The sequence below is a fragment of the Corvus brachyrhynchos genome, unplaced genomic scaffold, assembly GCF_000691975.1.
Source record: "Corvus brachyrhynchos isolate BGI_N302 unplaced genomic scaffold, ASM69197v1 scaffold37, whole genome shotgun sequence".
Classification (NCBI taxonomy): Eukaryota; Metazoa; Chordata; class Aves; order Passeriformes; family Corvidae; genus Corvus; species Corvus brachyrhynchos.
The window spans coordinates 2,551,575-2,572,136 of record NW_008239289.1 but is presented as its reverse complement, the minus strand read 5'-3'; the positions used below and the strand labels follow the sequence as shown (position 1 = coordinate 2,572,136).

The 20,562-nt window shown below is 36.9% G+C and overlaps 1 protein-coding gene across 1 annotated transcript in view; it reads right to left on the bottom strand.

Moving 5' to 3' along the window:
- LOC103619863 (transducin-like enhancer protein 1) overlaps nt 1-20,562 on the bottom strand; it is an 80,249-nt gene that overhangs the window by 57,619 nt on the left and 2,068 nt on the right. Inside the window, exons 3-4 of the mRNA XM_017740440.1 lie at nt 2,714-2,776; nt 1,715-1,819 (exon numbers count right to left, since the gene is read on the bottom strand). Of these exons, the coding sequence (XP_017595929.1) occupies nt 1,715-1,819; nt 2,714-2,776 (168 nt within the window). The remainder of the gene's footprint in view (nt 1-1,714; nt 1,820-2,713; nt 2,777-20,562) is intronic.

Here is a 20,562-nt window from a genome sequence, read left to right as displayed (position 1 = left end):
CCCCCCCCCCGCCACCAAAAAAAAAAATCCAGAAGTTCTTAATGGCATGTGGTACTTCTAGATCCTATGGCTTTTAAAAGACTGTATTGTGCAGACTTTAAAAAGAATTAGATTACATGCTTGAGATAGCAAAATTTGGTTTGTCTAAGTAGCACTATTTTAAGGCAAGAAAGAATCTTTAAAAATATATTTTAATATGTTTCCTTTTACTGCTTAAACTCTTCTTTAAAATTTGTTCTTAATGAAGGGTTTTCCATTCCATTTTCATCCTTAAGAAGCAATTTGTTTTAAAAAAATGCAAGAAAGTACAGTTCTCTAATCTTTGCTAATCGAATACCACAAATGTACATGTTGTGTATTTCAAAGATCAAGTCAGGTATTCATAAACGAACTCATTACACAAGCAAAGCATAGAGGAGATTCTGACAAATACAGATGTAATTGTGTAGGTTTCTAAGATGTGATTAGCAAATCAACTAAGTAACAGTCAAAATTTGATACGAAGGAAAAACAGCACAGATTTGAAGGGGGGGTATGTTTATGCAAAGCTAATCTGTCAAGTGTAATAAAGCAGCTTGAATAAAATTTAAGCTGAAAATCCACTGAAGCTCCCCATTTCAGGGAGGAAAAGCTATTAAAAGGAAATGAAGGTCACCCTCCCAGTTTATTTCACCTAATTGACTGCCAATAGCTTACCACAGGCAAACCGACTGCAGATCTGCAATTGAGAAACTGATGAAAGGAGCATTTTCAAGCTGAGGCTCATTCTTTTAATCCTCCCTCACTCCTATTTTTTTTTTTTCCATCTCCAGTTGGGATGTAATTTTAAGCACAGATGGATTAACTGGTTCCATTGTCTGTAGACGTCATTGGACTATGGCACTGTTAATCCGTACAGCAGCATGTCTAATTATCATTACAAAGTGTCTGAGGGAACTATAAAGACCAGCAGGGCATCTTCTCACAAGCAATTAACATAAATTGATAAATGAGTAATTTGAATCCGCTCAAGGCACTCACATATGAATAAAATCAGAAAGGACAGGTTCTTGTTTCGGCTACTTCTTTCACTTAGTCGGAAGGGCAGAAAACATGAGAAATATTCCAGACTTAGTGGCGGGGGAAATGAACTCATACAGTGGAAGGAATGTATGGTTCAAAAAGTTCATTAATACAAAGCAAATGACTTGTGATTGACAACCAGTCACAAGCAAGTAGTATTAACTTTTTTAGCATATTTAAAAGCACATTCTTGGTGAAAGGCTATTAGAACACTGTGTCAGACAATTAATACTACTTCAAAAGCAAGTGAAGTTTCTATTCAGTAGCTTGCTAATTTAAAATTCATGAAAGATTCACAAGAAAGGGAAAGAAAGAAGAATGAATAGTTGTATAAGCTGCAAGAACTCAAGTGTCACAAAAAGCATGAGGAAAAAGTATCTAGCTCAACTGACATAGAATCTCCATAAATAAACAAGCAGCTCTCCTAAAATTATAAAATTATATTTCTTGCAGAAAACATTTTGTTATATGCAGCACTGCTGGACAAAATTATGTTCTGACAAAGTAAACTATTACCTTTAGCTCTGCTAAAATCTGTATTAAGCAAAAACACTTCAGCAACACTGGGCATCAAAACAGTGTTAGCTATCAAAACATTAAGTTTATTTTAAAAACAGCAAAGCAGTAAGATATGAAAGCAAGTTATACACACTGTAGGAGGTAGACCTGGAAGGCCACGTACCCCGATGATGGCATTCAATTCAGCCATGGTCACTTGTTTGGCACGTTCTACAGCTTGGGCCACTTGTTGCTGATGCTGTTGAAAGAAGAAGGGGTATAGGGAGGAATTTGGGTTAAAGTATTGACCACACCATATCAAACCAGGATCACAAATACTTGAATAACCAGTTTGTCTGCAGAAGCCCACACTACCCATTGCAAGACATCGCATGCAGGTAAAAGGTAACAATGCCCTATTTTTCAGCTGTTCAAAAGGAAAGAAGAAACCTCAAGGCAGCCAGCTTATCTCTCACCCCACACCACTTCATTATTAGTTTTCTGGCAGATGAATAATAATTTTTAATTGAGTTGACAGGACAATAATGTCAACTTTACATTAGTGTCAATTTTAATGTTTATAGACTCTGTGCCCACATAGCAAAACCAACTGAAATTTCAAATAGGGAAAACTGATTCACTGAAATCAAGAATTACAAATACTCTTGGTAAAAAAATAGTTTGAAAATAACAAGCTTCAAAATGTAACAGCAGCTGCCTACAACATGTTAAAATCACAGTCATTCAGACCAAATGTAGGTTTACAACCTTAAACAGTGTTTTCCATATGAGCTAAATACTCACCTTTGATACAAATTATGTAGAGAACATAAGCATGCTTATTTCACTAGATCTACATTTGACAACTGAATATCTAATAAGCAATCACCATGATTAGGAATGAAAGCACTTTCGTGTATTGCTACTATTTTACAGACTCCCACTCTCCTCAGGCAATGACTGAGGCTGAGCCATTGTCACTAGTTTGAACTCAGATTTGTTAGATCAAATTAGCAGGGGGTCTGCACACTTCAGCTATAACAGATGTTCCTTACACTTGTGTATTTTGATAAAATTAACATCTTAAAACTAGCTAATTTGCAAACAGAAAAACAACCTAATTGCACTTTAACAGCTGAACAGTTTTACTTACTTCCTGAGACAAAAATGGGATGACTTGTGCACAAATTGTATTCAATCTCTTGGCGATTTCTGTCTACAGAGGAAAAGTATTTTGATTAAAAACTGCATTTTAGGGGGTTTGACATATTAACTATATACAGGATTATATTAAGTTCAGACAATGAAGAAAGTAGCAAAAAATTACCCGTTTTTCATACTACTGCAAACATAAATACTAAATATGTAAGCCCAGACAAGGAAAGAGATTTCGTTAGCTACTCTAGGACATCTGCCATGTCTAAAGCACCTAATCTGTATACACATTTAGGCACAAGTCTGGTCCTTGTATATAGTTCATTAACAAGCAGAGCGTTTTTGAAATCCATTAAGTCCATGATAAAGCCTTTTAAAAGGTAGGTTTATTATTACTGAAATTATCAAGCAGCATAACATGAAGGCAACAGGCGTAGAAGAAAAATGCTTTTTTCATGATCAATTTTATCTGCCTATTAGAAGGTAAAACTAGTTTTACTGTCAGGAATATACCATCGGGAATACAAAAGAAATACTAAAACAGAAGTGAGGAAGAATGGATACAAAGAGCACAGACTTTTAAAATCTATAATGAAAGAGAATTAAAATAATGCACACAAGGAAAAGAAAGATCAGAAAATGTAACAGTCTATAACAGCAAATTTGTGAAACCATGACCAGCAAGAGAACAAAGTTAGGAACCAGTAAAGAACAGAACAATCCTTCAGTGAAATCAACAGAGATTACAGCAGGACAGAGAGCTTGAGTCCCACTTTTCAGCAGCTTTATGTATCTTGTACATCGTATCTCCCATTTTGGCATGTCAGCTTAAACACTGGATTCCTGGTGGGGTAAAGGGATCTTTTTCTCTCATAATTCAGTATTACCTGTGTTCACAGATTTTCAGACCTATACATCTGCCCATAATTCAGAACCACTATTATAATTAACCCTCAGGGTACCTATACAGCTTCCTCAGTTTTCCTTAAAAATAGCTATTTCAGTCACTGTAGCACAGTTGCACAAAACCAAAATCAGCATCCAGTCAAGAACACAGCCTATGACAGCTCCGGTCAATCTCTGTCATACAGTTAACCCATAAAGATTTTTTTCTTGGTTAGTTGGGGGGCTTTTTTATATTTTAAGACAGAAGAAACAAGAGGTCACTACTGTGAATCATTAGGCCTTCTATGCAACGTATTAAAACTGAGCAAAGATAAACTCACTTAAATCTGACTAAAACTGTTAACTGTTAAACCAAGTCTTTTCCTCTACCTTCCCATAATTCTGAGGTTTTTTTAAGTAGACATTGTGATATGTTGATCCTTATACATCAGTCACACAATAATTAGGATACAAAATCCACCCTGTAGTTTTATCTTAGCAGACAGGTGATTTGGAATCTAAATATAATTAGCAAGCTTTAACACCTCTTTCCCAATCTCTGACAGACACAGACAAAATACATGATAGCATCTTGGCTTGTAAAATACCTCATCTCTCTGACATGATGCACTCCACCTGACCAAATCTTGATATTTGATACATCCACTCTATAAAGTTTTGCAGAAGCTTCCAAAGAATTCTGGGATGGTTTCTTCCTAAGGATAAGAAGGTTTCCCTTAACTAAGGGCAATGAAGTCACAGTTGCTTTACAGGAAATTTGTACCCCCTGTAACAAGGTGAACATATCTCTATTCTCAACTGAAACAGTTATAATTTCACAGAGTACCACAGTGGTCTTTTCAATTCTGTTTGGGCCACAACCATAAAATATCCATAATTCCATGTTTAGCCTTTAGTACTAGTACTATATACGTAATAGCAAAGTTAATATTTGGAAGTTACCAGCTTAACTGTTACTGGTTATCAGACTTAACTATTACCAAATCTGTTTGTATTTCTCTGTTAAAAGAAAAAAAACCAAACATGTGTACTAAAGGGCACTTTTCCACATACCTAGTACATCTCTCCAGAAAGCAGGGTACATCAGCTGTGGAAAGGTAGTCTGTTACACAGCAATCTGTTTGGCTGATGTTTAGCTAAGATGTTTAGAATTCAAGGAGTTAATTGCTCTAGACCAATGAGATTAACTTTGTTTTTCAGGACAGAAACCAGTATGAATCATAGCAGGTGACAAGACGGGATAGAGAAAGAGTAAAGTAAGAAACTCACTTGGTGTCTACTGAAAAGTTCTTTGGCCTGTACGGCCTATACAAAAGTCTCCCTATTCTGAGGTAAGTGTCCTTACTGTTGCTATAAGGAAACAAAACACACACCTATTTTCAGTAAGGTCTGTAAAACATGGAAATTGTCCATATTATTGGATTTTTCTACCCCAAGTCCCAAATATCTGAGCTACGCTGTAATAACACAGCATACACGACATCATATGGTAAGATAAAAGAATGCAACATCATGAGCATCACATTATAATTACCTTCCAATGAAGGTCAGTTAGATGTTTTCTTTAATTTATTTTCTAAAAAAGAGGGCATAACCAACTTTCCTGCTTTCCACAGTAATCTTCCATTAAAATTATTGTCTCAGTACTATCACACCTGACTTAATATCGGAACAGAAAAAAAAAAAAGTGTATTCCTCTTAGTTTGTCTTTACCAAAGCTGGCATCATTGATGACCATATATGAACAGCAACCTTAATTCAGCAACAGTGCTAGGTAAACTTAAATGTACGTGCTATGAAATAAGTTTATTTTGAGATTTCTTGCTGTTGTTACAAATGCCAGATAAGAGATATCTACACGGAAAACTAAAATGCCTATTCTATTAATCATAAAAAGTCTGCTTGCATTTAAAAGGCAGTTTGCCTAATAGAGTTATTTCACACCATTTAAAGTACTTAAAATTATGTATCTACTATGCTATTTCACACACCTCCTGTTCACTGCCCTCAAATATTAAGTAAAAAATATTTTTATTCACAAACACATTAAAAAATATTTTTGTTGTCTAGGAAATAGTGAAAGTTAGGTTTTAATGCACAATTCATGCAATTTTGCTGATCAAGAGTTGCAAGGGGTTGTTTTCAGAGTTGAGAAAAAGGGACATTTGTTACTTTAAATATAAATGCAACTGCTCAATAGACAGTGTACGTTTGCTTGTTAAGGTGAAACACCCTTGAGTACATACCCGAGTGCCTGTGAGTGTATACACATTCACTCTGGAAAGCAAAACCCCTTTCTGAAGGAGTCAAGGACAGTTCTGTTAACCAAGACTAGGTATCAGTAACTGGTGTCATTAGAGTACACCCCCAGACCTGGGGCTCGTGAATTTGAAAGTCTTAAAATAAAAGTACTTATCTCCTCTTTATAGAGGCCTTCGAATATAACATAACTATTACCTAACTGCTGATCTTGAGATATATAGAGAGGTCCTAAGGATGACTAAACAATGGAAACTTTGCAGAAAGCTGCTCAAACATAGACAAACACGACTAATTGCCCATGTTCTGTGGCTCCTTGGTAAAGCAGACTACAGAAGCCTGCATCTCTCATGAAAGTCCTCTGAGCTCTATGACAGCTCTTAGCAAAGCATCTGAAGTGCCCTTAACTGTTTGTGTTCTTAATGCAGAGCCTCTTGAATACATTCATTTTTAATAGAGAACTTGAGTGTGAGGCCCATCAAAGAATAACAAAACTACATCATTCACTGGTTCTTGCTGCTGTAATGATTGTCTTTTGATTTATTTGCAAATGACTAGCTTGTCAGACCCCTGACTGAAGTGCTACCCTCCTTTCTGAAGTATCATTAAAAATTAACATGAAGGAATTCAGCTGCATTTTGTAAAATTAAGTTGAGCTGATGGATTTTTTTTTCCTTTCACTTCTGTAATTTTTTTGCTTCTGTTCCATTTAGGTAAGGACTTAAATGTTTTGACCTAACCATTGACAAACTCAAGTGTTTGTACTTAAGTTTGTCTTGCTCACTTGTTAAAAGTGAATTCTTAACATAATGACAAAGAACAAAGCAGCCAGACTAGTTACTAAATATAATACTCATTTAAACAATGCATTTTACTAAGGACTTAAGCTTGTTTGTATAATTGAACTTATTTTTCCTTCTGCATTGTTAAAAAAAGTATTGACCTGTTTCCTTTACAATAGGCTATTCCACGTAATTTTGCATTTTGATAGACTGTACTTTCCAAAGCTCCACGTAAGGTATCATACTTAAATCACCATGATTTCTTGAAAACAATGGATTTTTGCAATGAAATGGAAAGGAATTATAATACAAGTATCCAAATTCTATTTCACAGCATAACAAACACCCAAGTGTATTTTAGTTCTAATGTAAGAAGCCCTAGCTTATGGGAACCAGCATTTTAACTTCTGAATGAAGAACACAGACTTCCTCTGAGGAGAATTAGTTAATCTCCTTTCAGCTTCAGAGGTTTCAACAGGAATAATTTTGGGTTTGCTCCAACCAGTGTCTACCAATACCCCAGCAGTAATTTTAGCTATAGCATCCATGGTGATTTAAGGCAAAAATTAAATCTTAAAACACATTAGTTTTAACAACCACTTGTGCTGCAACAGCTGCTCTATTATTATTGCTGAGACTCCGCAAAGCTGTCCAGACTTTTTCAAAGGCGTGCTTAGCTAAAAACGTCCATTTTTTGTCAGAAGCTTGTTATTCTTTCTTGCACCGAACTTCCAGTATCACAAAGTTAGATCAGATCCAAAAGCACTCTATCACCAGTTCTGAAGGATGGGCTTATGTATCCTTATTTATTACATTTATGCCATTATTTTGATCCAATTTTGAAAATCAAATTTGTAATTAAATTCAGAAAAATACATCTTAGGAACAACGTGATTAAAAGTAAAGCAAAAAACCCAAAAGTTCTGATAATACCAAAGAAGCATGTCCTAATTCATTCCCTTCAAGCAAAAGAATCAGAGAATCAGCCTTTAATGCACAGAAAGGAATATGCTGTTAAAACACATTCATAAAAGCTTTACCAGGTGAGCACTCTTAAGCACTCTGCCTCCACTTACACTTTGAAGACTTAGAAAGCCAAGTACAACACTGAACTCCTCCTGGAAGGACAAAATGGACTTCCTGCCGTTTACAGCATGCGTTTACAGCATGTAACACAGTAATCCACTGGGAAGTAAAGGTCAATGTTGCACTTTTGGTCATTACTGAATCATTTGAGATTATCTGTGGTGGGGATGAGAAGAAAATCGAAGCCTATGAGAATGCTGCAAATGGCTTGACCTCAGCCCAATTTTCATCTCCATCTGTCTATAAGGCATGTGAATAAAAGCCCTCTTTATGGGACATGCTTTACCATTTTTTTTAATCCCTGCTGCAAGCCAGACCTCATTCAAATGACTTGTGAAATGCAGTAAGAAACTATCTTTTAGTCTTGTGCTGAAGTTTAGTATCCATTTAATATTTTAATTTTTCCAACGGAATCATTCAAACAAGCAGTGCACTAAAATGACAAAGCTTTTATTCTTTTTGTGATCAAGATCATCAAAAACAATAGAAAGCACACACATTCACAGAGCAATTGCAGAAAAAGAAGTATTTCACTGTGCTTAGCTTTCTGCATGCTTTGTTAGTACTTGCTAGCAAGACTCTAGCACCTCCAAAAATTTGTTGCTAAGAATTCAGGGGATCAGGGGATGTTGGAGATATAATTAAATTTCAAAACTTAAACACTCAAAAGCTTCAAATGATTAAGGCTAGCATTCTGTGAACTTTGCTGTTCATGAGTTATTGAATCCAGGTTGAGCACAGAGATATGCATATATTATGAATGCCCTTTTATTTAAAATTAATACACTACATTCCATTTTGGCAATGGCTGCAAAATAAAAATAAAAAAAATAAAAATAAAGGCAACATGCCATTTAAAAGTTTAGACCCCCATAGTATATCAATGTCAAACAACAGCGTGTCAAGCAAAGATTCAATTCAGGTAAGTGCCACTGCCAAATTTTCTTGTTCCCAGACGTGCTTTAAGATTATTTTATTGCTTAAAATTTAATTTGTTCCGACTTGCGTTTCCATGACAACGTTGGCTAACCCTGCAAATCATTTGGGTAATTGGATATCTTATCTTTCTATTGCTCTCAAATCCAATGATTCTGGAAGAACTGCAGCAGCCAATAAAAGTTACAGGCCTCCTGAGTAATAGACTTGCACAAGTAGCCACATCCATCTCCCCTTTACTGCTATATTAACCAACCTGTGACAAACTGTGGAAGTCGGCCTTCCAACTGTATTTTAAATTATAAACACTGTCATCACTAATACTCTCACCAATAGGAAGGAATGGGAAGGTTTATTCTCAACAGATACTTGATATTCAAACTGTCAAGCAGCAATGGGTAGCATTCATTTCAACAACAGGAATAAACTGTATTTTGGGCATAAACTTCAGTTTCGTATGACACATCACTAATAAATACAGTTTTCCCTCTGCCCCACATAGGTACTACTCATTTTAATTGTGAGATCAGTCACCCACAAGATGATGATATTAAAATCCCAGAAGACTGGGATGAAAAATCTTTAGCAATGAAAAAAACCAAAACACTACCATATCATAAGTGGGAGTGGGGAAAGGAAGTAGCAGAAATGTTAACAGAATAAAAACTTAAAATTATAAAGCCACAGAATGGTAAATAGTTTCCAAAGTGAAATTAGAGGGCTTTAATTCAGTACCTAAACTACTTTTACCTGATTCCTCTTAGATGTTCATTAAAATTACAGAAAGGTCACATTAATTTAAACATAAACTACATATGATACACAAGACAACAGCTACACTTGCCAAATATCTACTACAGATTTGGATCCCATTCAAGTATAAAGTGACTGGATATATTTCAGATGTCTAATTTCAATGTTTTATAATAATAGAGAGAGGCTGCGTGCAACTCTCAATGAACCACTGTACACAACTGCCCACCCCATTTACAGCTGTAAATCCTGTTGAAACAAAGCCAACTGGCAACAAAGAATCTTTTCTCAGGATGTCGAAGTGCTCCTTTCACATATCTTCACTATGTCAAGACTCTTCTTAAACTTGGCTAGAGGGCAGTTACCACATTTCTCCTTTAATCTAACTTCAGCCCATCTTGCTTAAGCACTTACAACTACAAAAGGTGTGTTTATCTAAATTTTAGTTCCATTGTTTAGTTTCCAAGCCTAAGCTAACCTTAAATACACACAGAAGTATTTAAATCTCTGAAGTGAGCACACAGCTTTGTTTTACTTTCAAGCTGTTTTCCAGGACACAGAGTTCCCACTTTAATTTAGATTCCAAGAGATGATGAGCAAATCAAAGGCTGACTCCAATCCAGAAGAGGTCTTTGTCACCTTTGCCTCCAGGGACACAATTTCTTTGAACCATACTGGAGACATCTAGCGACCTGCCAAACACCTCAACAACTAGTCAGGCAGAAAACATTACTATAATACAAAATGGGAAGGGGCCAGCTTGGTAGACCACTATGTCAGGGAGCTAAATAAACTCACAGGAGGCATCCATCCGGTTGGAGAACAGCCCAAAGTATCAGGAGAACCAAGATGGGAGCAGAGATTTTTGTGAGAAACGTAAGCTATCAACGAACTCCCCTCTTCTCATCTGACTACACTCTAATGAGCTGTTATGGTGCTCTAGAAGCAGCATGGTCTCCAAAATTATCCAGCACGCTTTGCAGTATTACCTTTAAGGTCATTAAGAACTTGATTTACTCTGGATAACTGAGCAACACTGCATTACACAGTAACAAGAAGGAGACAAAGAGAACAGAAAAATTTTTTATGGTTTTTATGCACTTTTATCTTTCTGTAACTGCTACACTCCTACCAAGAAAGAGCCCCAGTGACTCATTTAGTTTAGGATGTTATTTCAAAACTACTTCCTATTTTGCTCTCACTGCCATAAACCACATTGGAATTTCTGCGAATATCTTTTCAGTACTTGTCACATTGAGCCACTTGATTGGGATGGCAGTAGAAAGTCAGAATTCTTACACAGCTGGAGAAGTAACTGGAATAACAGAGTTTCTAAAATTTAGAGCATAAAGTTCCTCAAACCAAGCACATATGTTTACAGTATTCAAGTCAATAACAAAACTCCCAGTCAGGATTCTGTCCTTATCAACATTCAAGTAAGACTGGGGGGGGGGAAATAATTACTATGCTACAACCAGACTTTAGAAAGAACTACCAAATTAAGCTTACCAAATAAGTCACATGTACTATTCTACCTTAAATATAGTTTCATCATTTTAAAATACTTAGTATATTCACAGCTCAGTTTTAAAAATCTATCAAATCAGAAAAACAATTTAAACACTTATTCATATCAATGCTTCAGGTGCCATCAGGTGACTCACTAATGAATAACAAGTTAAGAGGATTGACAACTCCTTTGATATTAACAAGCAGAACTACCCACCACATAGGATTTGCAAGGAAGGAACTACCCACCACATAGAATTTGCAAGGAAGGTGAAAATAATGGATATTTTCACTGCGTGGGGGAAAAGGTTCGCAAATCTTTCAGCAAAACTTTGGGGACATGACACTAAATTCCTCACCCATTTTATTATTTTTTATATGTATTCTGTTGCTTACAGAATAGAAACAATAGTAAAGAGACCATCTAGATTGCATTCTAATAGACAAGAGCTGACTGAAACTGCCCAAACAGAAACAAATTCTATTAAGCCTGCAATCACTGCAGGATTTATAATGATTGGGAAAGGAAGGAAATGAAAACCAAGTAAAAGTTCAGAAAAGCATATGCCAACTGGTAAGGTCAGCTTTATAGGACCTGCTACTGATGAGGGAGATAAAACAGCATTAAGGAGAGAGGACATTTTCTTTTTGAAACAACATTAGGACATAGGGTGGCACACATGGAGGCAGAAGGGAGAGAAGAAAAACAGAAAGGATGGAATCGTGCCAAGAGACTAAATCCCAGATTCTTCACTGACTTCACACAAACAGGAAAGCATACATGAAGTGGAAACTAAATCCAGCAAGGCAGTGTAAACATATACAGCACAAAAGCATATATGCCAGTAGTAAGAAACAGCTAAAGTAAAGCTTCTGCTTTCAGATTGGAATAGTAAGGTTTGATCCCCTCATTTAGAAAAAGAAAGATATGGTCAAGGACAGCAAGAAGGCCAGAAAGTCCATACTTTTTGCATGTATCTTAACTATATCAGAATCATTACAAATCATTTATTATAAATTACTAGTTATGTACGGTCAACACTGCAGCTTAAACAGCAAAGAAACATGAGAGGACTCCAAGTAAAATATCTTCATATTGACTAGGTCTGATGAAATACCAAAAGCACATTAGTGAATACTGAGCAGCTAGTGGACACCTTGCAGAACCTCAAAAGTCAAATGGATAGGAAACTATGAAAGGACAGTGCCTAACAAAACACAGTAAATGGAAGAGCAAAGACACTCTAGCTCATTACTCAAATTTAGGCATTAAAAAGCCTCTTATGCATAAAAATTTAAGTGAAACAGATTTAAACCACAGTTCAGGAATATTTTTCAGCAGAAAACATAAGAACTACACAAAGTCCAAAAAGGAAGAATAATTACAGATAAGAGAGGCAGATGATGTTAACATCTTTGCTAAGAATCTGACAGTCATAACGTTATTAGGAGCAACACTAGCAGCACAGCGAAAACTTCATGGGAACAAAACTGCTTGATTATTAAACCATGTATGGATAATTTTTTTTTTTTTTTTGAAACTAAGGAGTTCTGCATTCATGATCAGCCCAGTATTTTTTAGTATTTCCTACTAACAAGCATAAAGATCTCTTCATTTACCCTAATCCTCAATTTGCAGTGAGTTTCAAGCTGAGAAAGACAGAATATGCTGAAGAATAGCTTCAGAACTCACTTTACAGTGAATGGAAAAATGGACTGAAAAGTAAAAAGAAGGACAGGGATAAAGGCGCATAGCATGCCTAGACAGGAACATAAAGGAAAGGAAATAATGGGCCTTAGGAATGAATCTCCCGGTCACAGAGGATCAGAAGTTGAACATAAGTCAATGGCATGCTGTTGCAAAAAAGGCCGCCACCCCAGTAAGCTGTATACTAAGTAAACCTTCTGTGCTACTCAGCACGGCATTTCCTCCCCTGCAGTACGGCACTGTACTTCAACGGGGCAACACCATTCAGAGAATGAACACTCGACTTTAGAGCTATGCAGCATGGTTCTGGATGGCAGGGGAATGATTTGCTCTCCTTCTTCAGGGTGAAGAAAATGCACAGTAAAGAGCTGAAGCTGCAACAGAGAAGACTGAAACTGTAACTGAAGAAGCACTTCAACAGCAAGGACATAAAAGCTATCTGTTACCTGAAGAGCGTGAGCATTGCCACTACTGTTGATGTCTTTGCTAAGAGATAGAACAAGCACCCTATCAGCAATGACACTGGTATAGCTGATCCTGCTAAGACGACACAGGGAGGCATTAGGTCCCTGCTAGTGATCTGATTCTACAGTTCATATTTCAGTTTGAAGAAACAACCTAAAAGCTTTCCATAGGTTTTGTTGAAAATTTTGCATTTGTTTAACTGACAATTTATAGTCAGCATTTGAGGCCACAGACAGCTAGTCTAGTATACTGTCTGAAAAGTAATGGCTGGAAATCTTATAACCAGTCACAACAATTGAAACTCAGAATTACCTTATGTCCTTGCATCTTAAAGATAAATGTTTTACTTTTTTTTAACAAAACAAAAAACTTTGTTGTAAATATAAACTGTTGGGGCAAAAGTACAAAAGACAGATCTTTCTGTAAGTCATTTTTCCCAAGAAAGTTTAGGGTTTTCATTCCTTCTTCCCAGCTTAATTCAAACCTCTGTACTTAAAGCTGAGATCATCATGTCTTGAAGCAGAAGGCATGGCATTTCAAGGGTTTTAGAACACTTAAACAAATTCATAAATAGGCAGATTTTCACATATCATAAAACCCCCCCTGTTTCAGATGTCCTTTCTTTTTCTTGAGCTAACAAAAGCAGGTTTTCATAGACTTAATACCTAATCAAAATGCAGCTGAACAAGCACACCCATTCTTGCTCCCCTTCTCCAAAATGAAAGGTATCCTTTGTTTTTCCTTGCTAATCCATAGAAGCCTTTAAAATGGCACAAATAGAGATGGCAGCATTTTGTTCTCTAAATCAATTTTTTCCTCAGCCATCAACTAGATGTTCCAGCACACAGAAAGATCAGTCCTTCCCTTCTAATTCAAAAATCCATACTACCATTGCCCTTGCAAACTGCTAAACAAGCAGTATCGGCAATGCACTTGTGTTCTGTAATATATTTACTGCAAATCCCACCGGCTTGCCTCCTAATGCAGTTTTCTATTGTGTCTGTTCTTGTCAATACACTGACTGGTCACCTTACAAGTAAGTTGCTTTGACCAACTATTTACACAAACATCAAAAAGCTTCAAGAGGAAGAAAAAAAGACCAAACAAAAAAAAAGAACATGCATGCTGCTGAGGGAGAGGGACAAAAAAAAAATAAATCCAAAAACCCAAACCAACTAAGAAGTCTTAAACCAAAACACAAATTAACGTCAGTTTTCTGTTTTGTTATCACATAGCCAAAAAGGCTAGTTAGCTCTTCAGATCATGTAAGAAGTACAAAATACTTTCAGATAGGCAGCCCTGACACAAAGCTTACCTACCCCTCAAAGAACTTTAATCTGTAATTTAATCATCAGGGCTAATTTGCTCACAAAGAACAAATGTTCTGAAGAACATAAAGAAAAGGTGGGAGCAACTTAGCCAATCACCAATTAGTGACTAGAGTCTTCTTAAACACTCTGCAATTTCTCATTACACACAGAATATTAACATCATAAAAATGTTCAGGGACACTCACCAAACACATTAATTTCCTGAACTGATTTCCCCGTACTAGAAAGTGTATTTTATAACTAGGCTTGCTAACAACTGAAATACTACTCAACACTCAAAACCAAAAAAACCCAAACAGCCCACCCTGATGCTTTCAAGATTCATGTAAAGCTATGGAAACAATACTGAAATCTCTAACTTGGAAATATAATCATAATACTTTCAGGTGAAATTAGAATGGAAAAAAGCTTATAGCATTATTTCACGGGGTTGTAGTATTTTAAGGTTTTGTTTTGTTGCAGTTTTTTGTTTGTTTGTGCAGCACTAGGGCTTCTTTTTTAAGAGACAACCTCAGGAAATAACTGATTTTTAAGTCTAACCTGATTTAACTAGAGTTCGGTTAAGATTAAACTCAATTTCAGCAAGCTCTAATCTACTTTTCAATCACCTCCAGCACAATGCCAGAAACAGTTCACTGGTAGAGTTTCACAGGGGCTTTTGCTGCAATCTGTTTTACTAATATGATCAGCAGCAGAGCCTGGAAAAGACAGAAAGCGGTGGGGAAGAAAACTTGCTCCATAAAAGAATTAGAAAGAAAGTAAATACAAAGGCTTCAAGGAAGTAGAAATACATTATTTTATTCCATGGGAAAGTAAAAGCAATGGCTAAAGAATTGCAAAGAGACCTTACTAGAGTAAATGGGCAATGGAAACAATTGTACATAAACAAAATTTACACACACTAGGAGTAGACATCCCTAGCCATGTAAAATGATGGTTCCTGAGATTACAATTACCATTCATGAGCAAGAACTCAAATGTGAAAGGAATCTCCAGCAGTTCAGCATTTCATGGCAGTCAGAAGCAAAAACTTGGAAACTTAACCAAAGAAGAAATAAAAATTAAGAAAACAAACAAAAAGCATCCAGGAAACAGAAGAAGGTGGTAATACAAATCTCTGGTTCACCAGCATCCTGAGAACTGCATAGAGTTCTAGTTTCCTTATTTCAAAAGCCTAAGTTAAAAATTAGAAAGGTTGAGTGAAAAGCAAGGAAAGTGATCAAAGAAAGCTACACAACTGTTTAAGCTGGGACTTCCCAGCCTGAAAAGGAGTCAACACAGATGGGCTGCAAGAGGTGTTAACATATTGACTCCATTGCAACTGCAGCTAGGCATCAACAGCTTCTGTCCTGAAAAGCAGCAGCCATCAAATAAAGACAGTGGAAACCAGGTTCAAAGCAAACAAAGGTTGGGAGTTGTCCTAAAGCAGGAACAACCTTCTCCACAACACAGCACAGCAATGGTGGAAACACACTAGAAAGCAGTTTTGCAGAGGAGGGCTCTGGAGAACAAGTTGAATATGCATCAGGCCCACACTCACGTGCTGATCAAGGCCACACCTCATACGAGGACACAGTATAATGACTGTAATCGACTGGCTGGTTGAAACAATTCCCCTTTCTGTTCCCCCGTCTGGCAAGAAGGAAGATGTTGCTAAACTGGAGTAAGTCTCTAAGTGTCACCAATAAGGTGATCAGGCAACCAGAGCATACATCATACCAAGGAGAAAATAGATTTGATCAGCTTCAAGATGAAGCAGAGTAACAAGACCTCATTACTGACAAAGAAGTGATTATGGAGAGGACTATGTCAGCTCCTTCTTAGACGTGCACAATAGAAGAACAAAAGGCACACAGTGATTACCAGTGCGGAAAGGCAAACTCCCAGTTGGCAAGGATAAAATTCTTCAGCATAAGGGCAGGTCAAACACTAGTAAGCGTTGTCCTGACATGTCAGGCAATATTACCTCCAGAAAGCTATTTCAAGTAGAAATTTGATACTTAGAAGAACACGGGTTGCAAATTCAGCTTGACTATGGGACCAACTTGCAAGAACTTTAAAAGCCATAGCCTACATGTAATCACAAGGACTAATCTGTTAAACTAGATGGTTTGACAATTAAATGCTGACAAAATTATGAATTCTCCCCGCCTTTGTTTTTCCCCTGAGAGGAACTATGTGAGCAACTATTGTTCAAATACCTACACGAAAGAGTCCAATTAAGAAGTGTGATGCAGAAAGTGACAATAGTAGTGTTTGACATAATTGCCATTAGATATCCCTAAATCTTACCCCAAGTGGAAAAGTAATTTCATTTGTTCCATTCAAAGCTGTTATCATTTTGAAAGTAGGTGCAGTTTTCTGATAAGTGCCAGTAGACCCAAAATTTGCTCTAAAGGCTTTTACTGTATGCCAGTGGTGATCTATCAAGCCTAAAGGATCCTAATTTTCCATTCTGCACAGGAGACACTGCAATTTTAGCACTTTGCTACAAACATTTAAGTAGAGAGAGAAGAAAGGCAATTCAAATGCTCAGCTTGATTTGGTATAACAACCAGCAGACAGAGAAAAACCATTAAGCTTTCCCCACGGAATCTCTTGTGACAAAAGGATATTGCACATTCACAAAGCATCTCCCTCTTACTCTTCACCTTACCCCGAAAGTTACCAGGACTTTTTTTCCCTTTCCTCCAACTGAGCAGATACACAAAGTACATCAACAGACATGTGGCAATGCAAGCTCCAGCAACGCAAGGGAAGTCTAACAATGTAGCTGGTAGAAATAGTGTTCCTCTCTCCAGCTCTGTGAGGAACCTGAAATCTGGTAGACTAAGTCTAAAATGAGAGACGATCAGGCACTATGTAACATATGTACAGTGTTTACACTGTGACACACTTTTGAATTAAGTTCTATATGGAACTGACATAATAGATGGTATCTGACAACATGGTTATGTGAAAGCCACATGGAGATGTACTTCACAGTGCCCTGAATCTGTCAGATAATTCCTTCACAATAATGCTGGCCTCGAGCTTGAAACATGGTTCAAAAGTCATGTAAGTTGAAGTAATTATTCCAGTTTCTTCTTTCAAACTAGCAACTCTATTTGTGGTTGAAATGGCTAGGCTGCTGACACAACTGTACTCATTTAGAAACCAAATATTTGTAGAATAAGTACAATTTTTAGAGAGAAAAATACTGTCACAATCCTACCATTTTCTCTTTTAAATAACAACAATTTTTGCATGTCTTTTTTGGCTGTGCCAACTGTAAAATGCTCTTGAAACATTCACTGCACACCACCAAAACCTTAAGGAGTTTTTCAATCCAGTAATTAAAATGTAGGAAAAAAGAAAAAAATTAATTTATCTTTAAATCCCTTTCAACAGCAAAGCCATCCTTCTCAGGAGCTGTAGAGAGCTAACTAAGCTCCTTAATTCCCTTCTGTTTAACCCACTCCTGAAGACTGATGCTCTAATGAGATATCATTAGACGACTTTGTCCTTTGCTGTAAAGCCTTAGAAATGATTCCATGGAACAGTCCAGGATAAAACGGATGTGTGACTCTTGTACAACTGGTTAATGCAATGCAGGTTTGGAGTTTGTGTACTTTTCTACAACAGGCAAGCTACTGAATGACAGGTCTGCCTCCAGGCAGGTCGCAGAGATCAAAAAGACCCACCCAAAGAGAAGGAAACCTTGCCATAACTGTTGGGATAGCAGAAACCCAGACACTGTAGTAGTTTATAAGTCTAGCACCTGGTTCAGCACTGATGAATTTTTTTTCCTTTGGCTGCCTGCCAATGAACAAAAGATAATCTTGCACCTAACCAATCTAGACATTAAATGTACAGGAAACCTTATCTTCTGACTTATGACAGAAGATGACAAGCAGAGCTGGGGAAAATAAAGACACACTGCCCTAGGAGCCCAGGGCAGCAACTCTAAGTACAGCAGGATTTTTAACACCCAACCGGCTCTTCATCTGGGCACTAGCAGTTGTTTCATCTGTTTTCCCAGCCACAGATGTCACATTGGGGAAAATCTCACTTGGACAATATAATACAGAAAAGAAACTTAAGGCCACACAATGTTCTTATTCATTCTGTCTTGACACATATAAAAACAACACCTAAATCAACCTACATCTACCTAAACAAATCCTCAGGTGGTTGTTTCTGGAATGCCAAACTTGGTCAGTAACTATTCACCTTAAAATAATTTCTAAGAACACCGCGTAAGTGTCTACATAAAACATGCTCTTAAGAAAAATCTTTTAAATTCTTTAACTAAAGAAGTTTAAAAACCTACACAGAAAAAGAAGGAAACAAAACAAACCCAAATCTAAACCAGACACAAATGTGTCAAAGAGATTATTTCCTGACCACTGTTCAGCCAGCAGACTGAAATGCAGCAGCACCTTGATTTAAGCACACATCATGCAGTTAAACACTGCGAAGTGCCAAAGGTAGATTTGTGAGGGAAGCCTTACCATGGCCATTTCTGGATTTAAATGCAACATATTCAACTGGAAGGCTCTGCCAGTAGAGCTGTTTGTGCATGCAAAGTTCACCTCAGTTAAGTCCGTTTACAACAACATTCAAGTCTTGACTAACTTTATTTTAGTTAAATTATAATAGATTACTGAATTAAATGAAGACAGAACTGCTGACACAAATCCATCAGTACAAGAACTCAAATTCATTTACATGCAGGCTAACTGCAAGTACTTCATTTTATCTAAGTGACTGTACCTTAACGGTGATGTACACACCAGACTCCATAAATAAGCTCTGCTGCAGTGTAATTTTATTTTTCAAACAGCAGCCCAAGCAGTCTGAAGAGTTTCACACAGAGCAAGTACACCATCCAAACAGGAGGAAGACCTTAAAAATGTTAACGTTTGTTCACTGGAAAGTTTCCCCATCACTGCATTTTCCAGTAACAAAGATGTTGTCAGAAATGACAATTTTTTGTGTCCCCTGATGATGCCTTGCTAGCATTTGGTTATAAGCCATAAAGCAGGAATAATTTCAGCCTGTCAGGAGTCTAGCTAATGCCCAGTTTCCCCCTAGAGAGAATTCCTGTCAAATGTAATGAGAGCTCCAAAGGCCCTTTCTACAACATAATGAGCACTTAGGCCATGCTGGTGATCAGCCAGCAAAAAGCATCAATTTGAGCCTGGCTACACCCATGGGGGTGGACGTCACCAGTTAATAAGAATTATGATTACTATCTGTCAAAAGCCTCCTCAGAACTTATCGTTAGCAGTGGAAATTCAGAAGAATGCCATTGTTAGGCTTTTTTTTTTTTTTTTGCTTCCTGTAATCTAAGGCCACCTACATACTGTACTGCAACACCATTTGGCATCCTCACTGCAGGCATCTAAATCAATAGCCTTTAACATGAAGGTGCTACTTTTACTAGAAATTAGAATTACTTAACATGTAAAAGCATAGTATCTGAGACTCACATCCAGAGAAATGTGTTTATGCCTTCAAAAACCTATTCTTAACAGCACACACAAAGCAAGTGTGCACTATTCTCCCCAGCTGCAACTAACACAGATATATAATGCTCGGTCATAAATCTTAAACACTTGCGAAGTATCACTGCCTACAGGGTACATAATTCTAATTGCCATACATACAGAACATTAAACCTTTACACATATGTTAAGGTCAAAGTGGAAACCTTAGCTCTCACACAACTTAATTCTGTGGGTTTAAATGATTTTATCTGAAGTTAATTCCTAGTACACAAACTGAAATCACATATTCTCTTCAAAGATCTCCTGAAAATAACATCCATTTTGCAGCAAATGAGCTTCCTATACAGATACTGGCTTCCTCACAGGTTACAGTATGCCAAGAAGTTGTTGAAGAGAAAAAATGTAAGAAAAAAAATCTCAGAAACACAAAGCTATGAAAAGTCACCTCAAAGGAAAACTGACATTATTCTAAAACACAAGCCACAAGAAAATTAGTTAAGCTACACTACATAACCAAGTCAAACACTAAGCTTACTGTTCCATCTGGTTATGTGGTACACTATTAAAAAAAAAAAAAAAAAAAAAAAGGTTGGCCTGACAGAACTTTTTTTTCCATCCTT